Consider the following 24,614-nt stretch of genomic DNA (forward strand, 5'->3'; position numbering starts at 1 on the left):
GAATTCACTCGATATCGAGATGGCCGGCGGACAACACAAAATTTATGTGACCCATTTGAATTCTACTGAGAACATTCTTGTATAAATCTCTATATGGAGAGAGTCAAACGTCTTGAACAGATAGGCAGCCCCTACATTATCAACAGCACTGATGAGGTAAAGAGGAGACAATTACTCATCATCAGTTTTTAAAATTCACATCATCATCCTTACTAAAAGTTTATTATTATTTTTTTTATTTTTTTATTTTATTTTTTACTGCAGTAACACTAACTGTTAACTTGTACAGATTTGTATTAAATCTGTTAAGGCTAAACTGTTACACTTTATTTTGTATTACAACTGTGAAAGTTTTAGTTATAGGTTCTAAATGTGTTTAGGCTATTAGTATTTTTATAACAAATACTAGAGTTTATTTTTTTAGAAAAGACTATCAAGACTATATTAACCTAACCACAGTAATGTGGAGCCATTCATGGTCCTACCTGTGTTAATGGCCTTATCATAATAAATGCTGTTAAACAATATTGAACAATGGTAAATTTAATGTAGGGGTAAAAACTTATGAATTATGGACAAATTATTGACCTGATCTATCCAACTCCTGTTCTAACTGGTCAAGTTTGCCTTCAGACATCCTAAAGGTGACTTAAATCATTAGGCCTGTGTCCTGCTAAACTAATATAATCTCGTTCTAATAAAATTTCCAAACAAATGCATGCAGTTACAGTCTCCAGTTAACTTTATCACTTTTTGCGCGGCAGGGGATTTTGGCTAGTGAAAATGCTGAGTGGCTAGTGACCTTGGAAACTACCAGCCACAGTGGCCGGTGTGCAAAAAGTTAATTTCAAACCCTGGTCATTATTATTATTATTATTTAACTGGATAAGCATGCACTTCCATTAAATATATATTTTTGAAAAGAATATTTAGATGTAATCAGACACAGTATTGTTTTAGAAAAATAAAATTTTAATGAATGAATATCCATGTTTTCAGCAAGCAGAATTATTAATATTTCCATTTGGTGTACCATTGGCCTGTTCTGGGCTGATTTTTAGTCCAAGTACATCTCTGATGAATCATTTATCACTTTAAGAACAGTAGCCTAATTTTAGCTAAATTTTAAAGGAAAGGAACTGTTTTGCATATTTCTTTTAAGTAATAATTCTAAAAAAAAAAACTTTCAATCTTAATTTTTCTTGATTCAGACTTAGTTTGAAGAATCGTGGGATGAGTGAATCGTTACACTCCAAGTATTTAGCACTGACCACTTGTGATTGCATCACCAAAAACACATCTTAATACCAGGTGGAAATGGTGTCTCTGTGTTTGTCTCTCCTTTTTTAGACTTCTTTTTCTCTCTTAATCCTTTTTGGTGGTATTGAGTTTTTTTTTTTATCCCCAAGAAACATACTTCTGCTTTCATGGAATTACCCTTTGCATTTGGAGTGTCAGATTGAAGTATTCTACTGGCTTTGAAATTATGGCCTTGCAAAGGTTGGATCAAGAAGGATTTTGATAAAACATAGGGGGCTGTTTGATGCTGGGTTATAGCACAGGGTTATATACAGCATGATGTGTGCTGAGATGTTGACTTTAGCCTATAGTGTGTGTGTGAGATAGAAAGCGAGAGAGAGAGATTGTGTGTGTTTACGGTCCTCAGGTATAAATCTCTAGCAGTATAGAGTGACTGTTACAGAAAGTTGATATATCTGCATTGTGTGTCCCAGGTTTATGTTTTGCGGCTGTTGAGGTCTGTTCTCTCTCTGTGTCTGTGTGTGTGTGTGTGTGTGTGTGGGGGTTTCAGATGTGTTCTCTGTGGTATCTCAGCTGCTATGGTGTTCAGTTTCTCCTTACTCAGCAGAGGTGTTTTTTAACACTGTTAGATTGTTTACATACTGTAAATACTATGTATGTATGCACATATATATATATATATATATATCACACACACACACACACACAGTTGAAGTCAGAAGTTTACATACACTATTGTTGAAGTCATTTAAACTCTTTTTTTTAACCACTCCACAGAATTCATATTAGAAAACTATAGATTTGGCAAGTCTTTTAGGACATCTACTTTGTTCATGACACAAGTAATGTTTCCAACAATTGTTTACAGACAGATTATTTCACTTTTCACTGACTATCACAATTCCAGTGGGTCAGAAGTTTACATACACTAAGTTAACTGTGCCTTTAAGCAGCTTGAAAAATTCCAAAAAATTATGTCAATCCTTTAGACAATTAGCCAATTAGCTTCTGATAGGAGGTGTACTGAATAGGAGGTGTACCTGTGGATGTATTTTAAGGCCTACCTTCAAACTCAGTGCCTCTTTGCTTGACATCATGGGAAAATCAAAAGAAATCAGCCAAGACCTCAGAATAAAAATTGTGGACCTCCACAAGTCTGATTCATACTTGGGAGCAATTTCCAAATGCCTGAAGGTACCACGTTCATCTTTACAAACAATAGTACGCAAGTATAAACACCATGGACCACGCAGCCATCATACTGCTCAGGAAGGAGACCCATTCAGTCTCCTAGAGATGAATGTAGTTTGGTGCAAAAAGTGTAAATCAATCCCAGAACAACAGGAAAGGACTTTGTGAAGAAGCTGGAGGAAACGGGTAGACAAGTATCTATATCCACAGTAAAGCAAGTCATATATTGACATAACCTGTAAGGCTGCTCAGCAAGGAAGAATCCACTGCTCCAAAACCGCCATACAAATGCCAGACTACAGTTTGCAAGTGCACATGGGGACAAAGATTTTACTTTTTGGAGAAATGTCCTTTGGTCTGAAGAAACAAAAATTGAACTGTTTGGCCATAATGATCATCGTTATGTTTGGAGGAAAAAGGGTGAGGCTTGCAAGCCAAAGAACACCATCCCAACCGTGAAGCATAGGGGTGCATCATGTTGTGGGGGTGTTTTGCTGCAGGAGGGACTGGTGCACTTCACAAAATAGATGACATCATGAGGAAGGAAAATTATGTGGATATATTGAAGCAACATCTCAAGACATCAGCTAGGAAGTTAAAGTTCGGTCGCAAATGGGTCTTCCAAATGAACAATGACCCCAAACATACCTCCAGTGTTGTGGCAAAATGGCTTAAGGACAACAAAGTCAAGGTATCGGAGTGGCCATCACAAAGCCCTGACCTCAATCCGATAGAAAATTTGTGGACAGAACTGAAAAAGCATGTGAGAGCAAGGAGGCCTACAAACCTGACTCCGTTACACCAGTTCTGTCTGGAGGAATGGGACAAAATTCCAGCAAGTGATTGTGAAAAGCTTGTGGAAGGCTACCCAAAATGTTTGATCCAAGTTAAACAATTTAAAGGCAATGCTACCAAATACTAACAAAGTGTATGTACATTTCTGACCCACTGGGAATGTGATGAAAGAAATAAAAGCTGAAATAAATCATTCTCTCTACTGTTATTCTGACATTTACATTCTTAAAATAAAGTAGTGATCCTAAATGACCTAAGACAGGGAATGTTTTCTATGGTTAAATGTCAGGAATTGTGAAAAAACTGAGTTAAATGTATTAGGCTGAGGTGTATGTAAACTTCGGACTTCAACTGTGTGTGTGTGTGTGTGTGTGTGTGTGTGTATATATATATATATATATATATATATATATATCTCCATCCACACACACACACACACACACACACACACATCCAGATTTTTGGGATGGGATTTTAATTTTTTTGTTGAGTACTTTAACAAAACAAGTAATTGAGTACTTAAAATATAGAATTTAAGTTCAACCTTTTTTTATGGAAACAATAGCACTATGCACGAATAACAACATCAAGATCCAAAAATGATTAGAAAAACAACAACATTACATTGGCACTGACACAAAAACTTTCCAAGTCTTCTGAAGTGATACAGTCACTATAAATAATGACAATTTTCTTTTTGGGTGAACTATTCCCTTAACAATGTCATGCATCCACAGTGCCAACTAATGCACTGAGTTATAACTAGGGTTGAAATGATTAGTCGACGTTATCGACAACATCGACAATAAAAAAAAAATTGTCGACAAAAATTTCCGTTGTCGAACAGTCGTTTGATCTCATTTAACGTTACATGAGATCATATAAAACTCTAATGATGACACGAGAGCAGCACTGCAGTTCACGCCTGACTGAGGAGAAGAAGAATTACACAGCTCACAGTCCAGATGCACTCTAAACTTTCCAAACAGCTTCAGGTAATGTAGATCGCAAAGTATGAGGGAATTATAATGCAAAACTACAAAATAAGTAAATACAGAAGCACTCTCGTTGTGAAATAAGCAGAGCCCTTAAGCAAAACTTGCATGTTTAAAGGAAACATCCCGGCGTTACATCTTTAATGCAGTTATATTTAATGCGTTATAGCTTTATTAAAGTTCAAATAATAAGGAAGCAGATCATGTAAATAACTACAAACACTGAAACTGGCATTTCTCTGTGCGGTCAGCGCCTCTTCTATAAATTGCGCAGTGTGTCCCAAACTAAGGGGGAGAGATTGAAATTGCACCCGGCTGATGCACACTCTGAAGCGGGGATTTCTCATCCCGCACACGCTTGCCCCACACACGCTTGCTGCAGCTAGATTGTAACGTGATAGCTCGTGACTTATTGAATCATAATATATGTCACTGTGCATTTCTTCTCGAGAAGAAAATTGGCAATATGCAGCTTTATTAATGAGAGAGTTTGTTTTTTGGTGAGTTAAAGATGGATTGAAGTGAACAGAAAGGTGAGAGAGGGTAGTCTTTGCCCCATTATACACTGCAACAAAATATGTTTTTGATTTGTTTTTGTTTTGGCTTGTTTTTCCATATAAATATCTAAAACTCCTTTAAAACAACACACATTTACTTAAGCAGCTATACTGCAGAAGAAAACATTTTTATCTGAGAATGTTGGACTCAAGATGGCGCCATGTATGGCTGTTGCGTTGCGAGCTCCGACACAACATTGTAGTGTTTTGTTTGTTTTGTTTATTATTCTTATGTTTTTTGTATTGGATGTTGTCTGCCTTATTGTCTATGACAGACAAACACTTTTGGACATTGGTTCTGCAATTACATACCGTAAACCGGACTTCAAATTCCTCAATGCCGACCCACTGTTTACAAACACACCAGCGGAGCCCTTTGTCTCGGCTGCCTGGCCGCGGAAACGCAGGAGGAAAAGGGGAAACAGAGCCGGTGTTCTCATCTGAGTAAGACATCATGCAAATCGACCCCCGGTACCCAGTATTCTACTGGCAAATGTTTAGTCTCTGGACAACAAGCTCTGCGAGCTGAAAGCGTGGATCTCTTTCCAACGAGAGACGAGGGACTGCTGCATTATCTGCCTTACAGAAACTTGGATGTCTGCGGAGATTCCATACTCAGCCATTTAACCTGCGGGGTTCTCCGTGCACCGAGCAGACAGAGCGAAAGACCTCTTAGGTAAAAGCAGAGGTGGTGGTGTATGTTTTATGATCAACAAATCCTGGTGTGATCAGAGGAACGTACATTCTCTCAAGTCTTTCTGCTCTCCTGATCTGGAATTTCTCATGCTTCTGTGTTGACCATTCTGGCTACCGAGAGAATTCACAGTGGTCATTATCACTGCTGTGTACATCCCGCCACAAGCCAACACAGACCGGGCACTCAAGGAACTGTATGGGATTATAAGCAAGCAGGAAACCGCGCACCCTGAGGCCGCGTTCATTGTGACCGGGGACTTTAACAAAGCCAGTCTCAAATCAGTCGCACCAAAATACCACCAACACATTAGTTTTAACACACGAGGAGACTGGATTTTGGACCATTGCTACTCTCCCTTCCGGGATGGCTACAAATCCCTCCCCCGCCCACCATTTGGCAAATCGGACCACTCTTCCATTCTGCTTCTGCCTGCTTACAGGCAGAAACTGAAATAGGAAGCACCCACCCTCAGAATGATCCAGTGCTGGTCGGATCAATCAGATTCTACGCTACAAGACTGTTTTGATCACGTGGACTGAGAGATGTTCCGGTCCGCCTCTGATGACGACATCTAGCTTTACGCTGATAACATAATGTGTTTCATCAGAAAGTGCATAGAGGACGTCGTTCTGACCAAAACAATATGGATCTATCCGAACCAGAAACCTTGGATTAATAGCGATGTTCGCGCGGCACTTAATGTGTGGATCTCCGCTTTTAATTCCGGGAATGTGGAGGAGCATAAACAAGCCAGTGATGCCCTCCAAAAAACTATCAGAGCAGCAAAACGTCAGTACAGGAACAAGATTGAAGGACAGTTCAACACCACCAACTCTAGAAGCATGTGGCAGGGAATTAACATCATCACGGACTTTAAAGGGAATTAAATTTCCACCGTGAACACCGCTGTCTCTCTCCCGGATGAGCTAAATAATTTTTATGCTCGTTTCAAGGGAAATAACACCGCCCTCATGGAGAGAGCTCTCGCGGCCGAAGCTACAGAGGTTAGTCCACTCTCCGTCTCTGTAGCAGATGTAACCCGATCCTTCCAACGGGTGAATATCTGCAAAGCCGCGGGTCCAGACGGCATTCCGGGCCGTGTCATCAGAGCGTGCGCGAACCAACTGGCTGGTGTTTTTACAGACATTTTCAACCTTTCCCTCTCGTTGTCTGTAGTCCCCACATGCTTTAAAACGTCCACCATTGTGCCTGTTCCAAAGCAATCCAAAATCACTTGCTTAAATGACTGGCGTCCTGTTGCTCTGACCCCCATCATCAGCAAATGCTTTGAGAGACTAATCAGAGATTACATCTGCTCTGTGCTGCCTCCATCACTAGACCCATTGCAGTTTGCTTACCGCAAAAACCGCTCCACTGATGATGCCATTGCATCTACAATACACACTGCTCTCTCCCACCTGGAAAAAAGAACACTTATGTGAGAATGCTGTTTGTAGACTACAGCTCAGCATTCAACACCATAGTGCCCTCCAAGCTTGATAAGAAACTCCGGGTTCTGGGCTTAAACAGCTCACTGTGCAGCTGGATCCTGGACTTCCTGTCAAGCAGATGACAGGTGGTTAAAATGGGCAGCAACATCTCCTCATCACTGACCCTCAACACTGGAGCCCCGCAGGGCTGTGTTCTCAGCCCACTCCTGTATTCCCTGTACACACATGACTGTGTGGCAACACATAGCTCCAATGCCATCATTAAGTTTGCTGATGATATAACGGTGGTTGGTCTGATCACTGACAATGATGAAACAGCCTACAGAGAGGAGGTGTACACTCTGACACACTGGTGTCAGGAGCACAACCTCTCCCTCAAAGTCAGTAAGACAAAGGAGCTTGTGGTGGACTTCAGAAGAAAAGACAGAGAACACAGGCCCATCACCATCAATGGAGCACCAGTGGAGAGAGTCAGCAGCTTCAATTTCCTGGGTGTCCATATCACTGTGGAACTCACATGGTCCATCCACACTGAAGTCTTTGTGAAGAAGGCTCATCAGCGCCTCTTCTTCCTGAGACAGCTGAGGAAGTTTGGAATGAACCGCCACATCCTCACACGGTTCTACACCAGCACTGTAGAGAGCATCCTGACTGGCTGCATCTCCGCCTGGTATGGCAATAGCACCACCCACAACCGCAAAGCACTGCAAAGGGTGGTGCGAACTGTCAGACACATCATCGGAAGTGAGCTTCCCTCCCTCCAGGACATACAAGGCGGTGTGTGAAAAAAGCTCGGAGGATCATCAGAGACTCCAGCCACCCGTGTCATGGGCTGTTCTCACTGCTACCATCAGGCAGGCGGTATCGCAGCATCAGGACCCGCACCAGCCGACTACATGACAGCTTCTTCCCCCAAGCAATCAGACTTTTGAACTCTTGATCTCCCACGATCAATATACATCAGCACTGCACTTTATTAATCTTATATCTCACACCGGACTGTCATAAATTATATTATTATATATTATATTCTCTTAACAACACACTGGCAACTTACTATCAACCGACAACCTGAATGTCAATACAGTACAATACAACCTACTGTACATTTTATATATACTATAAATACTTTTTTTTTATTGTATAATGTGTATTCTATATTGTGTGTATTGTATAATGTACATTGAATATTACTATTTGTATATTGTGTTATGTGTAATTATGTGTATATCAGATGTTTAAATTGTGTTGTGTTAATCTGATGTTATTGTAAATTGGTATATGTCTTTATCACTGTCACGACTGCTATGTTGCTCGGAACTGCACCCAAGAATTTCACACACCATTGCACTTGTGTATATGGTTGTGTGACAATAAAAGTGATTTGTGACTATAATATTAAAAATACAAACATTTTAAAATATCTAAAAATCCTTTAAAAAAGATGCTTTCACCTGAGAAGCAGCATATAAGATATTTAGATTTGCTTTTAGAGAATAGATCTTGAATATTAGTATATTTTGTCTTCACTGCACTCGCAGAAGTATAACCAAGTGAAAAAATACACTTATATACAAAATACACTTATATTTAAGATACATTCTCTTAAAGCAAGTCTAATTATCTTATATATTTCTTCTCAAGTAAATGTATCTTGTTTTAAGGATTTTTAGACCATTTTAAATGGAAAACAAGACAAACACGCTTTATAACAATAGGATATATTGCTATGAATTTTTGTCTGAATTAAACTTTTTTCCCCTTTAATTCAGTGAATGTCATTTAGAGGTATTTTTAAAAGATGATTTTGTCCTCTTTGTTGTTAGCAAGCACGTTTAATACAATCTTTTAACTCTGGGCACAAGCTGAATAGTTGGTTAAGAGCTAATGATTAATCGTTGCAATAATCACCCAAATAGTCGAATAATCGTTCTAATAATCTTTAGATTAGTTGATTATCAAAATAATCGTTAGTTGCAGCCCTAGTTGTAATGGCAATAATTAGGTGAGAGAAGTGGTTTCATTGTTGCCCACTGTAGGAATAGGCACAAAGAAAAATCAAATTGCAAGATTTCGAATATTAAATGAGTACTTGGTTAATCGAATAATCATGCACAACCCTACCAGTTTTTAATATTAATGTGCAAATTAAATGTAGTTTTAGTTAAACGAAAGTTTGGATGGTATTGCTTTTTCATTTATCTGTTGCTTTTGTCCAAAGTGACATGTTGTACACTTTAGGTGTGTAAATCCCAAGTTTTATCCCGATACGATCTTGTATCGATTCTCTTAGCCAGCGATCCGATGTTTGCCAATACCTCCAAGTCTGCCACGATACGATTTGGATTCGATTCAGGGTTCTGTGATCGATATTATGATATTATGTGCCTATTTTACACAATCAATTACATTTATTATCTCACAAATGCAACCAAAAAATTATTTGAATATGTTATTGAGCTCTCTGAAAAGCTAAGTGAAATCTAAGAAAAATAAGGTACTTCAGTTAATACAGAGAAGACAAAAAATGTATAATATAAAAAATAAAGTCATACAATCACAAACAAGTGATCATCAATCATTTCATCATCAATCACCTTGTGGAATGAGGGAAACACTACAGTGACAATTTGTCATCTCGACAACAGTCAAGCAATTCTTTCAATCCAAAATACTTACATACCCACAACAGGAGAGTATGTGCTATCCATGTTTTTTCTTGGCTACATCTTCCACAGTTGTACTGAAAAATTCTGTTACAGTTTACTCTGATGCATGTTAGTTAGGGTGTTGATGTGAAAAGTCTTGTAATTTATACTGGTGCAGAACAGGTGTTTCCTCTTTCCCTTGTCAGCACTGTTCAGAATATCGGGGCTCTTTATCCATTTGACATGGTTGAATTTCTCCACAGAAAATTCTCATGTAGAATTCAAATGTCTCGCATGCGCCACAATTTTGAGGAAAGCCCGATTTAATCGCTCATGTGAGCCGCTCCGCGCTATACTGTCATCAATTCTTTCATCATTTACTCTCCCTTCAAACCAGTATGACTTTCTTTCCACTGTGGAACACAGTAGGAGTTATGTTGCAGAATTTTTGGCTGTTCTTTTCTGTACAATAATAGTAAATGGGGACTGGTGTGTATCAAGCTCCAAAAGTTTCTTTTTGGACTTGAAAAAGCCACTTCTGCATGCTTTTTGGATTTTTCCCCTTTTTCTCCCAATTTGGAATGGCCAGTTCCCAATGTGCTTTTAAGTCCTCGTGGTCGCGTAGTGATTCGCCTCAGTCCAGGTGGCGGAGGATGAATCCCAGTTGCCTCCGCGTCTGAGATCGCCAACCCGCACATCTTATCACGTGGCTTGTTGAGCGCCTTGCCACGGAGACATAGCGCGTGTGGAGGCTTCACGTCATCCACCACGGCAACCACGCTCAACTCACCACGCGCCCCACCGAGAACGAACCACATTATAGCGATCACGAGGAGGTTACCCATGTGACTCTACCCTCCCTAGCAACTGGGCCAATTTGGTTGCTTAGGAGACCTGGCTGGAGTCACTCAGCACGCCCTGGGATTCGAACTAGCAAACTAGCGAACTCCAGGGGTGGTAGCCAGCGTCTTTACCCCTGAGCTACCCAGGCTTTCTGCATGCTTTTTCGAGCTTTTTTTTAGTCTGCTATATACACTGCTAATGTGTGGAAAGAGCAAATATGGCATCCTTTAAAATATCTCCTTTTGTGTTCCAGATAAGAAAGAAAGTCAAATAGGGTTGAAACAAAATGAGGGTGAGTAAATAATGACAGAAGTTTCTATAAACAATTCCTTTAAAATGCTGCCTCTGTAGGCAGCTCATTAGGTTTGGAACAAAGCGAATGACTGACTATTAACAAAGGGGTAGTTTTTTACTTGATAGTGATATTTTCTGAGTTTAAAGGTTTGAATTCCAGTAACACAAGGCTTAATCTCAGTAGCAGAAATGCAGCTGGCCGTAATCATGGATAACATTCTTTCAAGCGCTTAAGCAGTTCCAGTGGTGATAGGTCACCATGTGTGTTTCAGACTAATCTGACAGATATACCATGGGCCACCACGTGTGTCAGGTAAACATGAGCAGCACATGCTTGACCGAATGAGTTCTGGAGGAGGACATGCTGGTCTACAATTTCCTATACCCTAACTATCCTGCTAAAATTCTGCCATCAGCAGGATAGTTAGGGTACAGGAAATTGATTAAAAGAAAAAAACTGATACTAATTTAAAAAAGGGTGCTGTCATGACTTAGTCATTTAACAGTTAAAGTTAATGTTGCTGTAGGTTAGGGACAATTGATTTTTATCTGACTAACATAGGGAATGTCTATCTGACATGTAAACACAAACCACAAGACTATGTTTCTCTTTCCAGAAAATTATATTTCTAGGGAGGAGATAGAAGCTAATCATATACAACAACCCTCTGCCCATCAACACTACCTAAGCTACTGAATGTGAATTATACTTGATGAATATAAACTGAGAAAGAGAAAAAGATAGATAGAGAGGTGTAATGAGGGGAAGAGAGCATATATGTCTCTCTCCCAGATGGTTGCACAGACATCTATAATGGTGAATCTCACACAAACTATCAAGAACATTTCTGGACCACATTTCTAGTCAAAAGCCAAAGAGCGAAATAATACATTATCTTTTGAATAAAGCATATGAAGTCTTTTTTTAGCACTATAGATTATGAATTAATATTGTGACAGTATTTTCCATTATTAAGCACAAAACTCTTCTCCCTAATTCTAAGTAGCAGTATTGTAATGTGAAAAAAAAATCGTATTCTCATTACTGTTAGTGTGTTAATACATATTTTGCATTGTGACATTATTTACCCCCTCCTTCCAATTCTTGGTAGTCTCTATAATGTGCAAAGTAATGCTATATTATTTCAGTTTTAAAGTGCATTTGTTAATTATGATTGAAAAGTACACATCATGGTAGTAATTGTTGAGCTGAATTAAAAGTATGCTGATTTTAATTAAAAAAGCAATTGTGTTAGGGGGGCCTGGGTAGCTCAGCGAGTACTGATGCTGACTACCACCCCTGGAGTTGCGAGTTCAAATCCAGGGCGTGCTGAGTGACTCCAGCCAGGTCTCCTAAGCAATCAAATTGGCCCAGTTGCTAGAGAGTGTAGAGTCACACGAGATAAGTGGTTCTCGCTCTCAATGGGGCGTGTGGAAGTTGTGCGTGGATCGCGGAGAGTAACATGAGCCTCCACATGCTGTGAGTCTCCGCGGTGTCATGCACAATGAGGCACGTGATAAGACGCGTGGATTGACGGTCTCGGAAGCGGAGGCAGCTGAGACTTGTCCTCCACCACCCAGATTGAGGTGAGTAACCGCGCCACCACGAGGACCTACTAAGTAGTGGGAATTGGGCATTCCAAATTGGGAGAAAAGGGGGATTAATAAAAAAGAAAGCAATTGTGTTCCGAAAGGACTTTAATTACTGTTACAGTAATAAGATTTACATCTGTCCTTGACCGTGGTGTTTCTCTGACTTCCTGTCTGTATGAACAAATTTTTTTTTTTCTAGTTAAGGTTAAAGTTTAGATGAGGGAAAAGAAAAGCAAAACAGAGTCTGCTCACAGACATTTGTTTAAGCTCAATAATGATATTCCTGTACTTTCCATGTTTACCTCTCCTGTCTGTTTTCCCATCCTGTCCTTGTGTTGTTTCATATGTAGCATTCTTCACTTTGTTCATTCTCAGGTTCAGACATTCACTGTGTCTTGGGTGGATGCTAAACTCATGAGAAACACCAGCATACCTGATTTACACCACATACACATTAAGAATCCATTTACAGCAGCATGAATATTTTTTTTTCCTCTGGTTTGGTCTCTCCAAATTTGACTAAATATCAGCCTCAGTATGGCCTCTGTCCAGCTCCAAACCTTCATTTCGGCTAAATTTATATTCTGATAAATATTTGATGTCTGATGAATGGAGTCTCTGGTTGGTATTTTAGCCAGACCTCAGTGTTATGAATGCAGGGCTGTAATTATTTCAGCTCTCTGGAGTAGACTGTCATTAGTCAGACTTGATTTGCTGGGCTGCATTAAGAAGCGGCCGACCACAAATCTGCAATAAAAGAGAAGAAGAAAGCCATGTCGGCATATTTTCCACCCTGTGGCCAACATCTCAAAGTCTTAACAATAGATTGAAACCTGTATATTTGGGTCAAATAGCAGTAGGATTTTATATTTGTTTTGTGAAAAACCTTTCTTTTTTTAGTATGTACATACTGCGAAATGTAAACAGTGATGAGAAGTCATTTGCAGTCTTTGTGTGGTGGAATAGGGGGGGTTGGTTTCAGATATGTTGCACTATGGCAATAAAACATCTTTGATATAGATTTTGTTTTCTTTCTTTAAAAGATTAATTGAAGGCATTTAAACTCAATGGACTGTATTTTCAAAGGAAAAAAATGAATATAGGGCTATTTAGAGGTCAATTTTAGGATGATTAATTTGAGATTAATCATGGAATATAAAGTCATTGTGATTTTTTTGTATTATTATTATTTGAATCTGTTGACCGTCCTACTTTTAAAAAAGTAATTAACCAGCCAAGTCTAGGTGGCTTTACAGCTTGTCAAAGTCAAAAGGTATGTGTTTGTACCTTCACAACCCTCTACGGACACGTTGGAGAAAGAATTGCTGTCGGCTAGTACATTTTGGTTTTTAGTTGCTAGAGATTTGCCACAGCTGACAGTAAATAAAAAAAAGTATTAAAAGAGATTATGAAATGAAAAAAAGTGTGCATGGATCTCATCTTTGGACACACATTACACGGAATGAGTCAAAGCAATCTTTTCTCGCATTATGTGCATTGATTTACGTGAACTAATATTTATTGTACGAGTTCTCAGATTAAAGCACATACACGGTAGTTTTATGTTTTACTTGTTTCTAACCACCAATCATTCTTCAGCATAACCACAGGGTTGCCCTCATATAATACGGTGCAGTTGTCCCGTGAAAAGCAGCATTTCTGTCTGCATTTTGTTTGAAGTAGCCAAAGTTTGGCATAATACATCAACAGTAAACCTCCTTGCGGACAGAGGAACTTAAAGCTCGGTATGTTTGCTTTGGAATATTAAAAGGACTGAAATTATTCGGAAGAGTTTATTATAGGTGGAGAAAGATGGATATAGTTACTGTTGGTCATAAAAAAGCAGTTTTGAAGGCTCAGATACACAGAGCCATTGGTAACAATATCTAATTAAATTAAGTCCAGCTGGAAAGCACGCAGAGGTTCACTGCTCATACAGTCCATGAATCTGAGTTATCTTTGTTTAAAGGAATAGTTCACCCAAAAATGAAATTGTCAAAATTTACTCGTTCTCATGCCATTCCAAACTTGTATGACATTTATACTTATGTGATACATACTGTAGCTGTTTTAATAAAGATCATGTCTTTTCAATACAATGGCAGTGTATACTACTAAGTTTAAAAAAAAGACCCAAAAGTATCTTAAAAGTAGCAGATACGGTTCCTGCATCATATCTTATGTCGTCTGAAGTCATACGATAGGTTATGGTGAAAAGCAACCTGTAATTTAAGTCATTTAGCAGTGAAAATCCAGATGTCCTTTGCGCATTCATGAGCACATTTTATATTTTCTAATACGATATCTTGCAATGTTACAATGTGACACCCATAAGAGATGCACTAACAGTGTAATTTTTTGTGATAGGTTGTGTAAAACTAGGGGTGTAATGATTCACTCATTTTCTCAATGCATCGATTACTTATCCTGCCGATCTATATGCATCGATCTGAAAATATGACTTTTGAATCGAGAGTCGTTAGTGTTGGTCAATTATTGGTTTAAAATTAAAAAATCTAATGAATCGCGATTCGACAAAATAGTGTACAATATTTAAAAATATATACATATTTAATTAGTTACATGTGCGATTTAATAGAGAGACATGTGCGGCGATGTTCTCTAGCGCGCCTCGGAGCGCGAGACTTCACAGCTCTCCCCTAACAGACGCAGCCTGCACTCTTCTGTCGCCCTTCACGGGATAACGGCTGCTTTCCCTTCTGTCCGTAACACTCATCGAGAATTTTCCATGAATGGCTTTCAAGCACCTCGTGTCTGATCTCTCCTCAGGAGGGCCACTGACTCTCAAGTGAAGCGCGCTCATTCGCTACATCCGAAAACTAGAAATGCTGCCTTTGGATGCTGTATAAGGAGGTAGGATGAAAATAAGGTGCTTTTCAAGCTGTTATGAGAACAGTTTCTTTAAAAGTTCCATTCATTCAAAAACATTGTCGTTTAATATATTAGCTGATTAGGCAGCTAATCAGTTGCCTGCACTTTAGGCAGGGGCATAACCACAATGTACATTGAGGGGGACAAGTCTCCCCCAGTAGTCAGGTATGGCCAGATTGTTCCCCCCAATAAATGATATCCTTGTTGCTGTTCTGCTACAGTCCATTATGCATCACCGTCTAGTTGAAATTAAGTTATGCAGGAATAACATAATGGTTTAAAAAAGTCGAATTTTTAGCGTGCTCAGAAGTGTAACTCCGCTCGTCATTGTCGTTTGAGATAACCAATCAAATCGATGAAGGCGGGATTCAAGTTTCATAAACTAAGTGGGAACCTTGTGGATTATTCCAATGCCGCGCATCAGCAAGCAGTTAATTTTAAGAGTGTTAGTGTCGGGGGGCCTGGGTAGTATTGACGTTGACTACCGCCCCTGGAGTTGCGAGTTTGAATCCAGGGTGTGCTGACTCCAGCCAGGTCTCCTAAGCAACCAAATTGGCCCGGTTGCTAGGGAGGGTAGAGTCACATGGGCTAACCTCCTCGTGGTCGCGATTAGTGGTTCTCGCTCTCAGTGGGGCGCGTGGTAAGTTGCGCATGGATCGCGGAGAGTAGCATGAGCCTCCACTTGCTGTGAGTCTCCCCGGTGTCATGCACAACAAGATGCGTGATAAGATGCGTGGATTGACGGTCACCTCAATGCCACCATGAGGACTTACTAAGTAGTGGGAATTGGGCATTCCAAATTGGGAGAAAAGGGAAAAAAAAAAATACATAAAAAAAGTGTTAGTGTCATGTAAGATGAAAGTATCTAACTAAACATGCAATATTTGACTACTGTTTTATGATTGAAATGTACCGACCAACATTAAATTCCAAAGGAGTAAACTATTCACCATATGGCGAAATTCGCCGTATTGAATTGAAAATATGTCATGTACAGTACATGATTCGGATGTCATTCGTAATTGTGAATGTGAAAACATTAACAGAGAAGTGTGTCTCTGTCAGGCTTAAGACAAAGAGCGAATGTGTGTACACTGCATGCACAATTATTAGGTAAATTGTAATCCCCAGGATTAATTTTATTGTTGAACAAACACAATGTTCTCAGTCAATCCAAAATGTTATTGAACCTCAAACCTGAATGTTTAACAAAGAAAAAGTGCATTTTGTCTTTCTCAGGGAAATATATAAGTGTGCACAATTATTAGGCAACTATTAGTGTGCACAATTATTAGGCAACTAAATTACAAAAAGAATTTCTCCCAACTCAATTGTTTATTCTCAATTTTTAGAGTAGGTGCAACAAATAAGTAACACAAAATGACAATTAAATAACATTTTTGGCCTTTCAAAAATATTCAGCGACCAATATAGCCACGCTTCTTTTCAGTAACTGGCATGAGCCTTCCATCCATGGAGTCTGTCAGTTTCTTGATCTGTTCACGATCAACTTTCACTGAAGCAGCAACCACAGCCTCCCAAATGCTGTTCAAAGAGGTGTATTGTCTTCCCTCACTGTAAATCTCACATTTGAGAAGGGCCCACAAGTTCTCAGTAGGATTTAAGTCAGGTGAGGAAGTGGGCCATGTCATTATTTGGGCATCTTTGAGGCCCTTGCTGGCTAGCCAAGCAGTGGAGTACTTGGATGCATGTGATGGAGCATTGTCCTGCATAAAGATCATGGCCTTCTTGAATGCTGAGGACTTCTTCATGTACCACTGCTTGAAGAAAGTACTTTCCTGAAACTGGCAGTAGGTTTGAGAGTTGAGTTTCAGTCCATTTTCAACTCGAAAAGGTCCAACTACCTCATCCTTAATGATAGCAGCCCATACCAGTACCCCTTCTCCACCTTGCTGGCACCTGACTCGAAGTGGTGCCCTGTGTCCATTAGTGATCCAGCCACGGGCCCATCCATCTGGTCCATCAAGAGTCACTCTCATTTCATCTGTCCATAAAACCTTTTAAAAATCTGTCTTCATGTATTACTTTGCCCAATATTGACGCTTCAGCTTGTGAATCATACTCGGTGGTTGTCGTGTTTCAGTCTTCTTGACCTTGGCCATGTCTCTGAGCACTTGACACCTTGTACTTCTGGACACTCCAGGTAGGTTGCAGTTCTGGAATATGGTAGCATTGGAGGATAATGGGTTCCCGGTAGCTTCACGTTTAATTCTCCTCAAGTCTTTTGCAGTTAATTTGCGCCTTTTCTTCTCCATGCGTTTTTTTTGCGCCCCAGTTGACTATTCACAACAGAATGTTTGATTGTCCGGTGGTCACACCTCAATAGTTTCGCGATTTCAAGAGTGTTGCATCCGTCTGAAAGGCATTTTACACTATTTTACTTTTTCAGTGTCAGTTAAGGGTACGTTTACACGACAACGATGTATAAAAATGGAAAAGTTTACCTTTGCATTTTTGAAAAGTTTCGCGTACAGACAACAACGTTGTCAAAACGATCCCCGTTCACACATATCCGCAAAAAAGACTAAAAACGCTGTATTATGCATGCCAGGCCATGTCACTTTGTAAAGAAATGCTATGTGCCTGCACACATAAGCATTCTTTCACAGAGCGGTGAATACAAACAATGAAGATGGCGATCGCTGGTCGTAGTAGTGATGCAGTAAATCTACACTTTGCTGGAGAAGCATCAATAAACATAATCTTGAGCAGTACTAACACAGTCCTGTAGTCCACCATTGTAGTTTTGAATGTCTCGCGTGTTGTTTTGAAGTACTCACGCTCATGCCTATAGACTGAACACGTAATACGCATGCGCATGACATCATCGTTTTCACAAATTCGCATTTTTGTGTGTTTACACGGAGACGATAATGGCATCGTTTTCAAAAACTTGCACTTTGAAACCCGTTTTCAAAGGTTTGCGTTTTCAGGCTCCAAAACGCCGTTGTCGTGTAAACGAACAGCCAAAACGCATAAAAAGTTTTCCGTTTTTAGTTGAAAACGTTGTCATTTAAACGGCCCCTAAATCTCTTTTTTTGCCCCATTTTACCTGAGGTAATGAAGCTGCCTAATAATTATGCACCCTCCCTCATTACACAAATACATACCACCTGAAAATGATTGAATCCAATAAGCATTCAAGTTTATATGGTTTGGAGTTGGAAAATGTGCATGGAAATAATGATAAGATCAGAATACTCACTTGCCTAATAATTGTGCATGCAGTGTATATTGTAAAGGAATTGAATGGCTGTGGTAATCTGGCAGGTTTTTGAAGGAGCTTTTTAGAAAATTAAATTGACATTGTCTAAGAAAATATTCTATAAAACACAAAGTAGAGCGTTATCACCCTCAGATTAGAACTGTGACTTCCACTGAGTTTTTAGACTGTGGCAAGGACAGTGCCACATATTTTTAATGCAAATGTTATTAGGTAATAATTTGATAAAGATTTTCTAAATAATTTCTTTGTCTTTAATTCTGAATTTTGTACTGCATCTCCTAAGAGACCATTTTATTTTGAGTATGTCCTTGTCAGGTCTGTGCTCAAAAAATGAGCCACCAGTTAAAGGAGTAGTTCACCTAAAAATGGAAAATGTACTTTTACTCACTCATTTACACGCCTTTATGTTGTTCAAAACCCATATGCTGTTACTTTGTCTTGGAATATAAAAATAGATATTTTAAGCAGCTCTGTTCCATAGAATAACAGTATATAGTGAGCAGGCGCTGTCAAGCTTCATAAAAGACAAATACTGTAAAGCATAATTAAAGGTTCAGTATAAAGACATCATAACAGTAGTCCGAATGACTTGTGCACTGTGTTCCAAGATTTCTGGAGCCATAGAAAAGCTGTTGTATGGACTACTTTTATGATATTTTTAGAATTATTTTTGCATTTTGAAGCTCCAAAAAGCACAAAGGCAGCATAAAAGTAATCCATACGACTCCAGTGGTTAAATCCATGTCTTCAGAAGTGACATGATAGATGTGGGTGAGAAACAGAACAATATTTAAGACCCTTTTTACTTTAAATTTCCACTTACACATTCAGACGTGAAAGTGAAACTAAACAGGCATCAAATGTGACTTTCAGATGTGAAAGTGGAGATTTAGAGTATAAAAAGGACTTAAATATTGATCTGTTTCTCATGTTATTGTTGTTGATATTAAGGGGGGCGTCATGTCGGATCTCGCCTAGGGCACCAATTAAGCCAGAACCGCCACTGGCATTCAGCTCCTCTACTATTTTAAAGGACCAAAGAGGATCATTATATTTGTGACCTAAACACCCGCGACCCCCGCTTCCCCCCAAAATTATTTGGGGGGAAGCTTGAATAATCACTTGAATAATCACATTAAATTATATTAGTAACTGGTGGTGGTTAAGGAATATCTACCAGAAAAGCAGTGTCGAAACACGACTGACGTAAAGTGTTCTTCCGCAAATTACTTGCAATTTTTATTTTCAACCACAGATGACGCTATAGAGCACAAAGTTACGTAGTGCAGCTTTAATGAATCCTAAAAATGCATTTACAAAAAATGCAGAATTGAATCGTTAATCAAATTTAATTCTGAATGGAATCGAATCGTTCTGAATTTGCAAAAAAAAACAAAAAACATTTTGAATCTAATCATAAACCTATGAAACGTGAATCAAAACGATTCGCTTTCAATCCAGGGATTCACACCCCTGTAAAACACATAAGAAAACCCACATGTTCTCAAAGGCTGTATCTGTAAGTTCTAATAGGCTGGTATAAGCATTTTCAATTTCAGTATGGACTTGCAAATTACGTGACGCTAGAAACTTTTCATGTCAAACCTGGCACAGAAGGGCTGTGCCCATACAATCAGATATTGAGATATTGCGAAACTCTTTGTCAAGATATTCTATCGATACTTTAGATCCCTGTATCGATATTTGTAATAACTTCAATAATAAGGAATCAGGTCGTGTAAATAAGTGCAAGCTTATAGAGTGGCGTTCATCAGTGCGATCAGGGACGCTTACGCTTCTATGAGGCACGAGAGTGATTGAAACCGAACCTGCAGATTCACACTTTCTCTCGTGGACACACTGGTTCTCTCTCTGTGTTTATCACAGTTTCGATCAATCCAGTTAGGATATTATGATGTGTCATCAAAATTGAATCGTGACATACTGTATGTGTTGCATTACGTACTGTGACATGGTTGACGATACCCAGCCTTTTGGCAAACAAATTCCTAACTAGGTGTGACAACAATAATGTTTCCAGGCATGTCCTAACAATATAGTGACAAGTGATGAAATCTCTTCTATGTAAATCTGAGTTCTTGTACACAGAAAAAAAAGGAAAAAAAAACCTAGGAAACAATTTACAAACAAATTCCATTTCTTTGCAATTCTCTAGTTCAAGCTAATTTTACTCACTCTTTGTTTATACATTTTACTCAAGAAATGTAGCACTGAATTAAGCCATGCTTTTAAAAGTGTACTAATTTTCAGTGCTTTTCTAATGTACTTCTGTACCACATGACACACAGAAGCCTTCCACATTAATGCATGCTAGTCTATTACACAGCATCATCTAACTTTAAAGGTGATAGAACCAAGATCCAGAGCTGCGCACGCAGACCTGAATATTTGGTGCACAAAACACGATGACGGTAACAATAAACAGATATGTATTTTGATCATGAATGGGTAATTTTGAGTAGAAAATTAACTTCAGACTTTAAAAAAACAAGAAGTTTTCAAATGTAACAACAAAATCAACACTAAAAACGGCAGCTTCGAAAACTTAAAGGGATTGTTCTTCCAAAAATGAAAATTCTCTTATCATATACTCAACCTCATGTCATCCCAGATGTGTATGACTTTCTTTCATCTGCTGGACTCAAATGAAGATTTTTAGAAGAATTTCTCAGCTCTGTAGGTCCATACAATGCAAGTTAATGGGTGCCAAAATTTCGAAGTAATAAATCAACATAAAAGTAATCCAAACGACTCCAGTGGTTTAATCCATGTCTTCAGAAGTGATATGATAGGTGTGGATGAGAATCACTTTCACATTCACATTCTTCATGCATACCACCCCCTACTATATGACCCAAATATTTATCTGTTTCTCACCCACACCTATTATATCACTTCTGAAGACATGGATTAAAACACTGGAGTCTTATGGATTACTTTTATGCTGCCTTTATCTGCTTTTTGGAGCTTTAAAGTTTGGTCACCATTCACTTGCATTGTATGGACCTACAGAGCTGAGATATTCTTCTAAAAATCTTAATTTGTGTTCTGCTGAAGAAAGAAAGTCAAACACATGTGGGGTGGCATGAGGGTGAGTAAATGATGAGAGAATTTTCATTTTTGGGTGAACTATCCCTTTAAGTAAAAATTTTTTATTTTATTGACCTGTGAAATTTAGCAAATATGACAAGGTTTTCTACTTTAGGATTGATACATGATGAGGCATTGTAAAGAAAACAAATAATCATAAATAATATTTACTTAAGCTAGTGCTTTAATTTTTACATGTTTAGTAGGAATGTAGAATTTACTTAATGTTTTCATGTTCACGCTTTAATTTATCAAATGTAGGAAGTACTTAATTTTTATATTTATATTGATATATTTACAAGATACAAGATAATTTTTTTCAGTTAAGTAGGGAATGATTGGACATTTTGTTGATGGCTTGGTTTCTATTCCTGCGGTGTCACGCAGTGTAGCCACACTTACAATTTAATCTCATTAGTTCAGAGTCCCCCTCCTCTTTACTGTACAGTGAACATAAAGTATCTTCTAATTGGGAGTGATTGTGCAGCATTTTTACATGGACTGTCACTTTAAACTGGACGCATCATGCCTGGTTTAGGACATGGTGTCAGGCTGGGTTTAATTATACATTATATATATGCAAAATAATATGTTAAAGTGTTCAAAAAGTTGGGTGAACAAATAAATATTATCTCTCTCTCTCTCTCTCTCTCTCTCTCTCTCTCTCTCTCTCGTTCTCTCTAGGGAGTCCCAGTTTTCATCACAGAGTTCAGGAAGAGGGGTTCATGGTTTTTCAGAATCACGGCAGTGGGCCTCTCCCAGTGCAGCCGTACCCTGCAGAGGAGGTGCTGAGACCGAGTTTGGCCAGAGGAGTGTCTGTGTCTCTCCCCTCCTCCCCACTTCTTCCTCCCCGCCAGCCATATGCGTTGCCTGTACGACCTGACAAATCTCCAGGTACAAGAGTCATCTCATAACTGTACAGTACATGCATTGTCTTTTAAATCAAGTATAAAAAGTCAAGATTACTGACCTTTGATTTACTCATTGAAGTGTTCATGTTAGATGTGATTTTTTTAAGTGCACACCTATGCCACCTATTAATGCACACTCAGCAGTATTGTAGTCTAGGGCATACGCAGGCATATGCCGCATGCCCACCTATCTTTCAAAGGATTTTGCATATGCCCTCCTAAAATGAGTGATGATGCGTATGACCGCCAGAACAGCGAGGAGGCTTTTGACCCATAACTTTTCATTGTACTGAGGTGATGCCGCAGCACTGTAGAGTGAATTGTGATTCTTATTATTTTGAATAAGTGTACAGAGATTCTTTCTAAACAAGGCATGGGCAAGATAGACATTTCGAATCAGCTGAGCTACCAATCAGAACGTTCGTTTTAGACACGGTTAGATATTTTCTAACCAATCATATTTTCCGTTTCAATAGAGGGCGGGACATTTCTTGCGTCTACAGTGAAATAATAATTTGCGCTGTATATTTACTGCACTGCTAAAAGTGAAAATATGAATGCATTTAAATAAAAACTTATGCTATTAAACTTTGGGAAAATACTGAGTGTCACTGCACCCGTGCTAGTTTTTTATGCTCTTCGCAGAAAGTTGTCCCGTAATTGTATCAAATGTCATTTTTTTCTGACTTTTACTGCTTTCAGTGGTCCTTTTTTCCCTCGTGATTATAAAATCATCTTAATTTAGTAGGAAAGCTATTTCACTATACACAGAAAATACATTTTATGTACACAAAATAAATAGCCTAATTATAATTCTTATATAGGCTACTGTATATCGTAATATAAGATAACATGTTAATGTGAACATTACTACACTCATTAGTCATTACCTATACAATGCTTGATAAATTCAAACCTCTTTAGTCACTACTCAAAGTACATACATTTGAGTATGTAGTATGACACTATGCCAGTATTAGCACATACTATTGCATCATAACATCTTGATATCTTGGGGTCTTGATACCACAGAACCCTTTGTCACGTACTGTTTGTGTTTACATGTAAGTGTTTGCACCTTAAAATACATCATTTCTTCATTTTTAGGTTCATACATTTTAAAAACTGCTGCAGCTTGAGCCTCACATTATTTGCCTTTATGAAAAAAACAAATCTTTTTTTAAATGTACAGTTTGAAAGTCAACAGATTAATTTGAAAGACAACCTTTACAAACTCCTCCTATTCAATTGCACAAGGAGTTGTGGGCAATATTGGGCCCAAAAGGATCCGCCAATTTATACTTTGAATATCCACCAGAAATAATATACCATCTGGGCATCTTTGGCACACTGTTTTTTAACATGCTATGTAATGGAATGCACTAATTCTAATCTCACGTACTATACAGTATAGGTAGTATGCAAATTGGGATGCAACTTCTTTGCACGACACAAATAGTGCTGCCAAAATTGTATTGCTGTTAAGATAGGTGGTAGTAGGTTTTTAGCCTCCACAGATAGTTTGAGAATTGATTAATTAGTTTCATTATTATATTATTACTGTTATATGCACAATAATATAATTGCGGCATTGCTAACTCTGTTGTTCAAGCTGAGAACCGAGTACACAGCTGCCCGTCACAGTAAGAGAAACACTTGCTCTGCATTCTGGCTACGCTTCGTGATTGTTCCTCCCACAGTCTTGCACCTCAGGTTGTGTGATTAGACTCACGTCAGCCCTGTGCGCTTCTGAATTATACAGTAACTGTGCTTAACCTGAACCATCTACAAAAAGCAGCCATTTCTTTAAACACTGAGAAATGCCACAAATGTTCCCATAAAACAGCATGATTTATTCCTGATTCATTTGGACTGTATAAGGAACAATTTGATACGACTTTGATATGATTGTCATTTCCATACCTGTCATCCACTTTCCCAATGCTTTTAAAAGTGTACTTTTTCCAGAAGCATAAGCTGTTCTCTTCTGCTGAGATAAATGATGTTAGTAGCAGCATTCGTGTACATGCAAATCCATCCCTGTTCCTGCAGGTGGCATCACACACCACAATTTAACTCTTGAAGTAAACATGAAATCAAAATTGATCCCATTTACTTTCCTAACACAC

The 24,614-nt window shown here is 38.7% G+C and overlaps 1 protein-coding gene across 1 annotated transcript in view; it reads left to right on the plus strand.

Annotated features, from left to right (window-relative positions):
* The window catches only part of LOC127449667 (protein TANC1-like), a 134,001-nt gene that overhangs the window by 26,739 nt on the left and 82,648 nt on the right, over nucleotides 1-24,614 (plus strand). Inside the window, exon 3 of the mRNA XM_051713219.1 lies at nucleotides 22,259-22,468. Coding sequence (XP_051569179.1) covers nucleotides 22,259-22,468 — 210 coding nt within the window. The remainder of the gene's footprint in view (nucleotides 1-22,258; nucleotides 22,469-24,614) is intronic.

This window comes from Myxocyprinus asiaticus, chromosome 12, assembly GCF_019703515.2.
Source record: "Myxocyprinus asiaticus isolate MX2 ecotype Aquarium Trade chromosome 12, UBuf_Myxa_2, whole genome shotgun sequence".
In the NCBI taxonomy this organism is placed as follows: Eukaryota; Metazoa; Chordata; class Actinopteri; order Cypriniformes; family Catostomidae; genus Myxocyprinus; species Myxocyprinus asiaticus.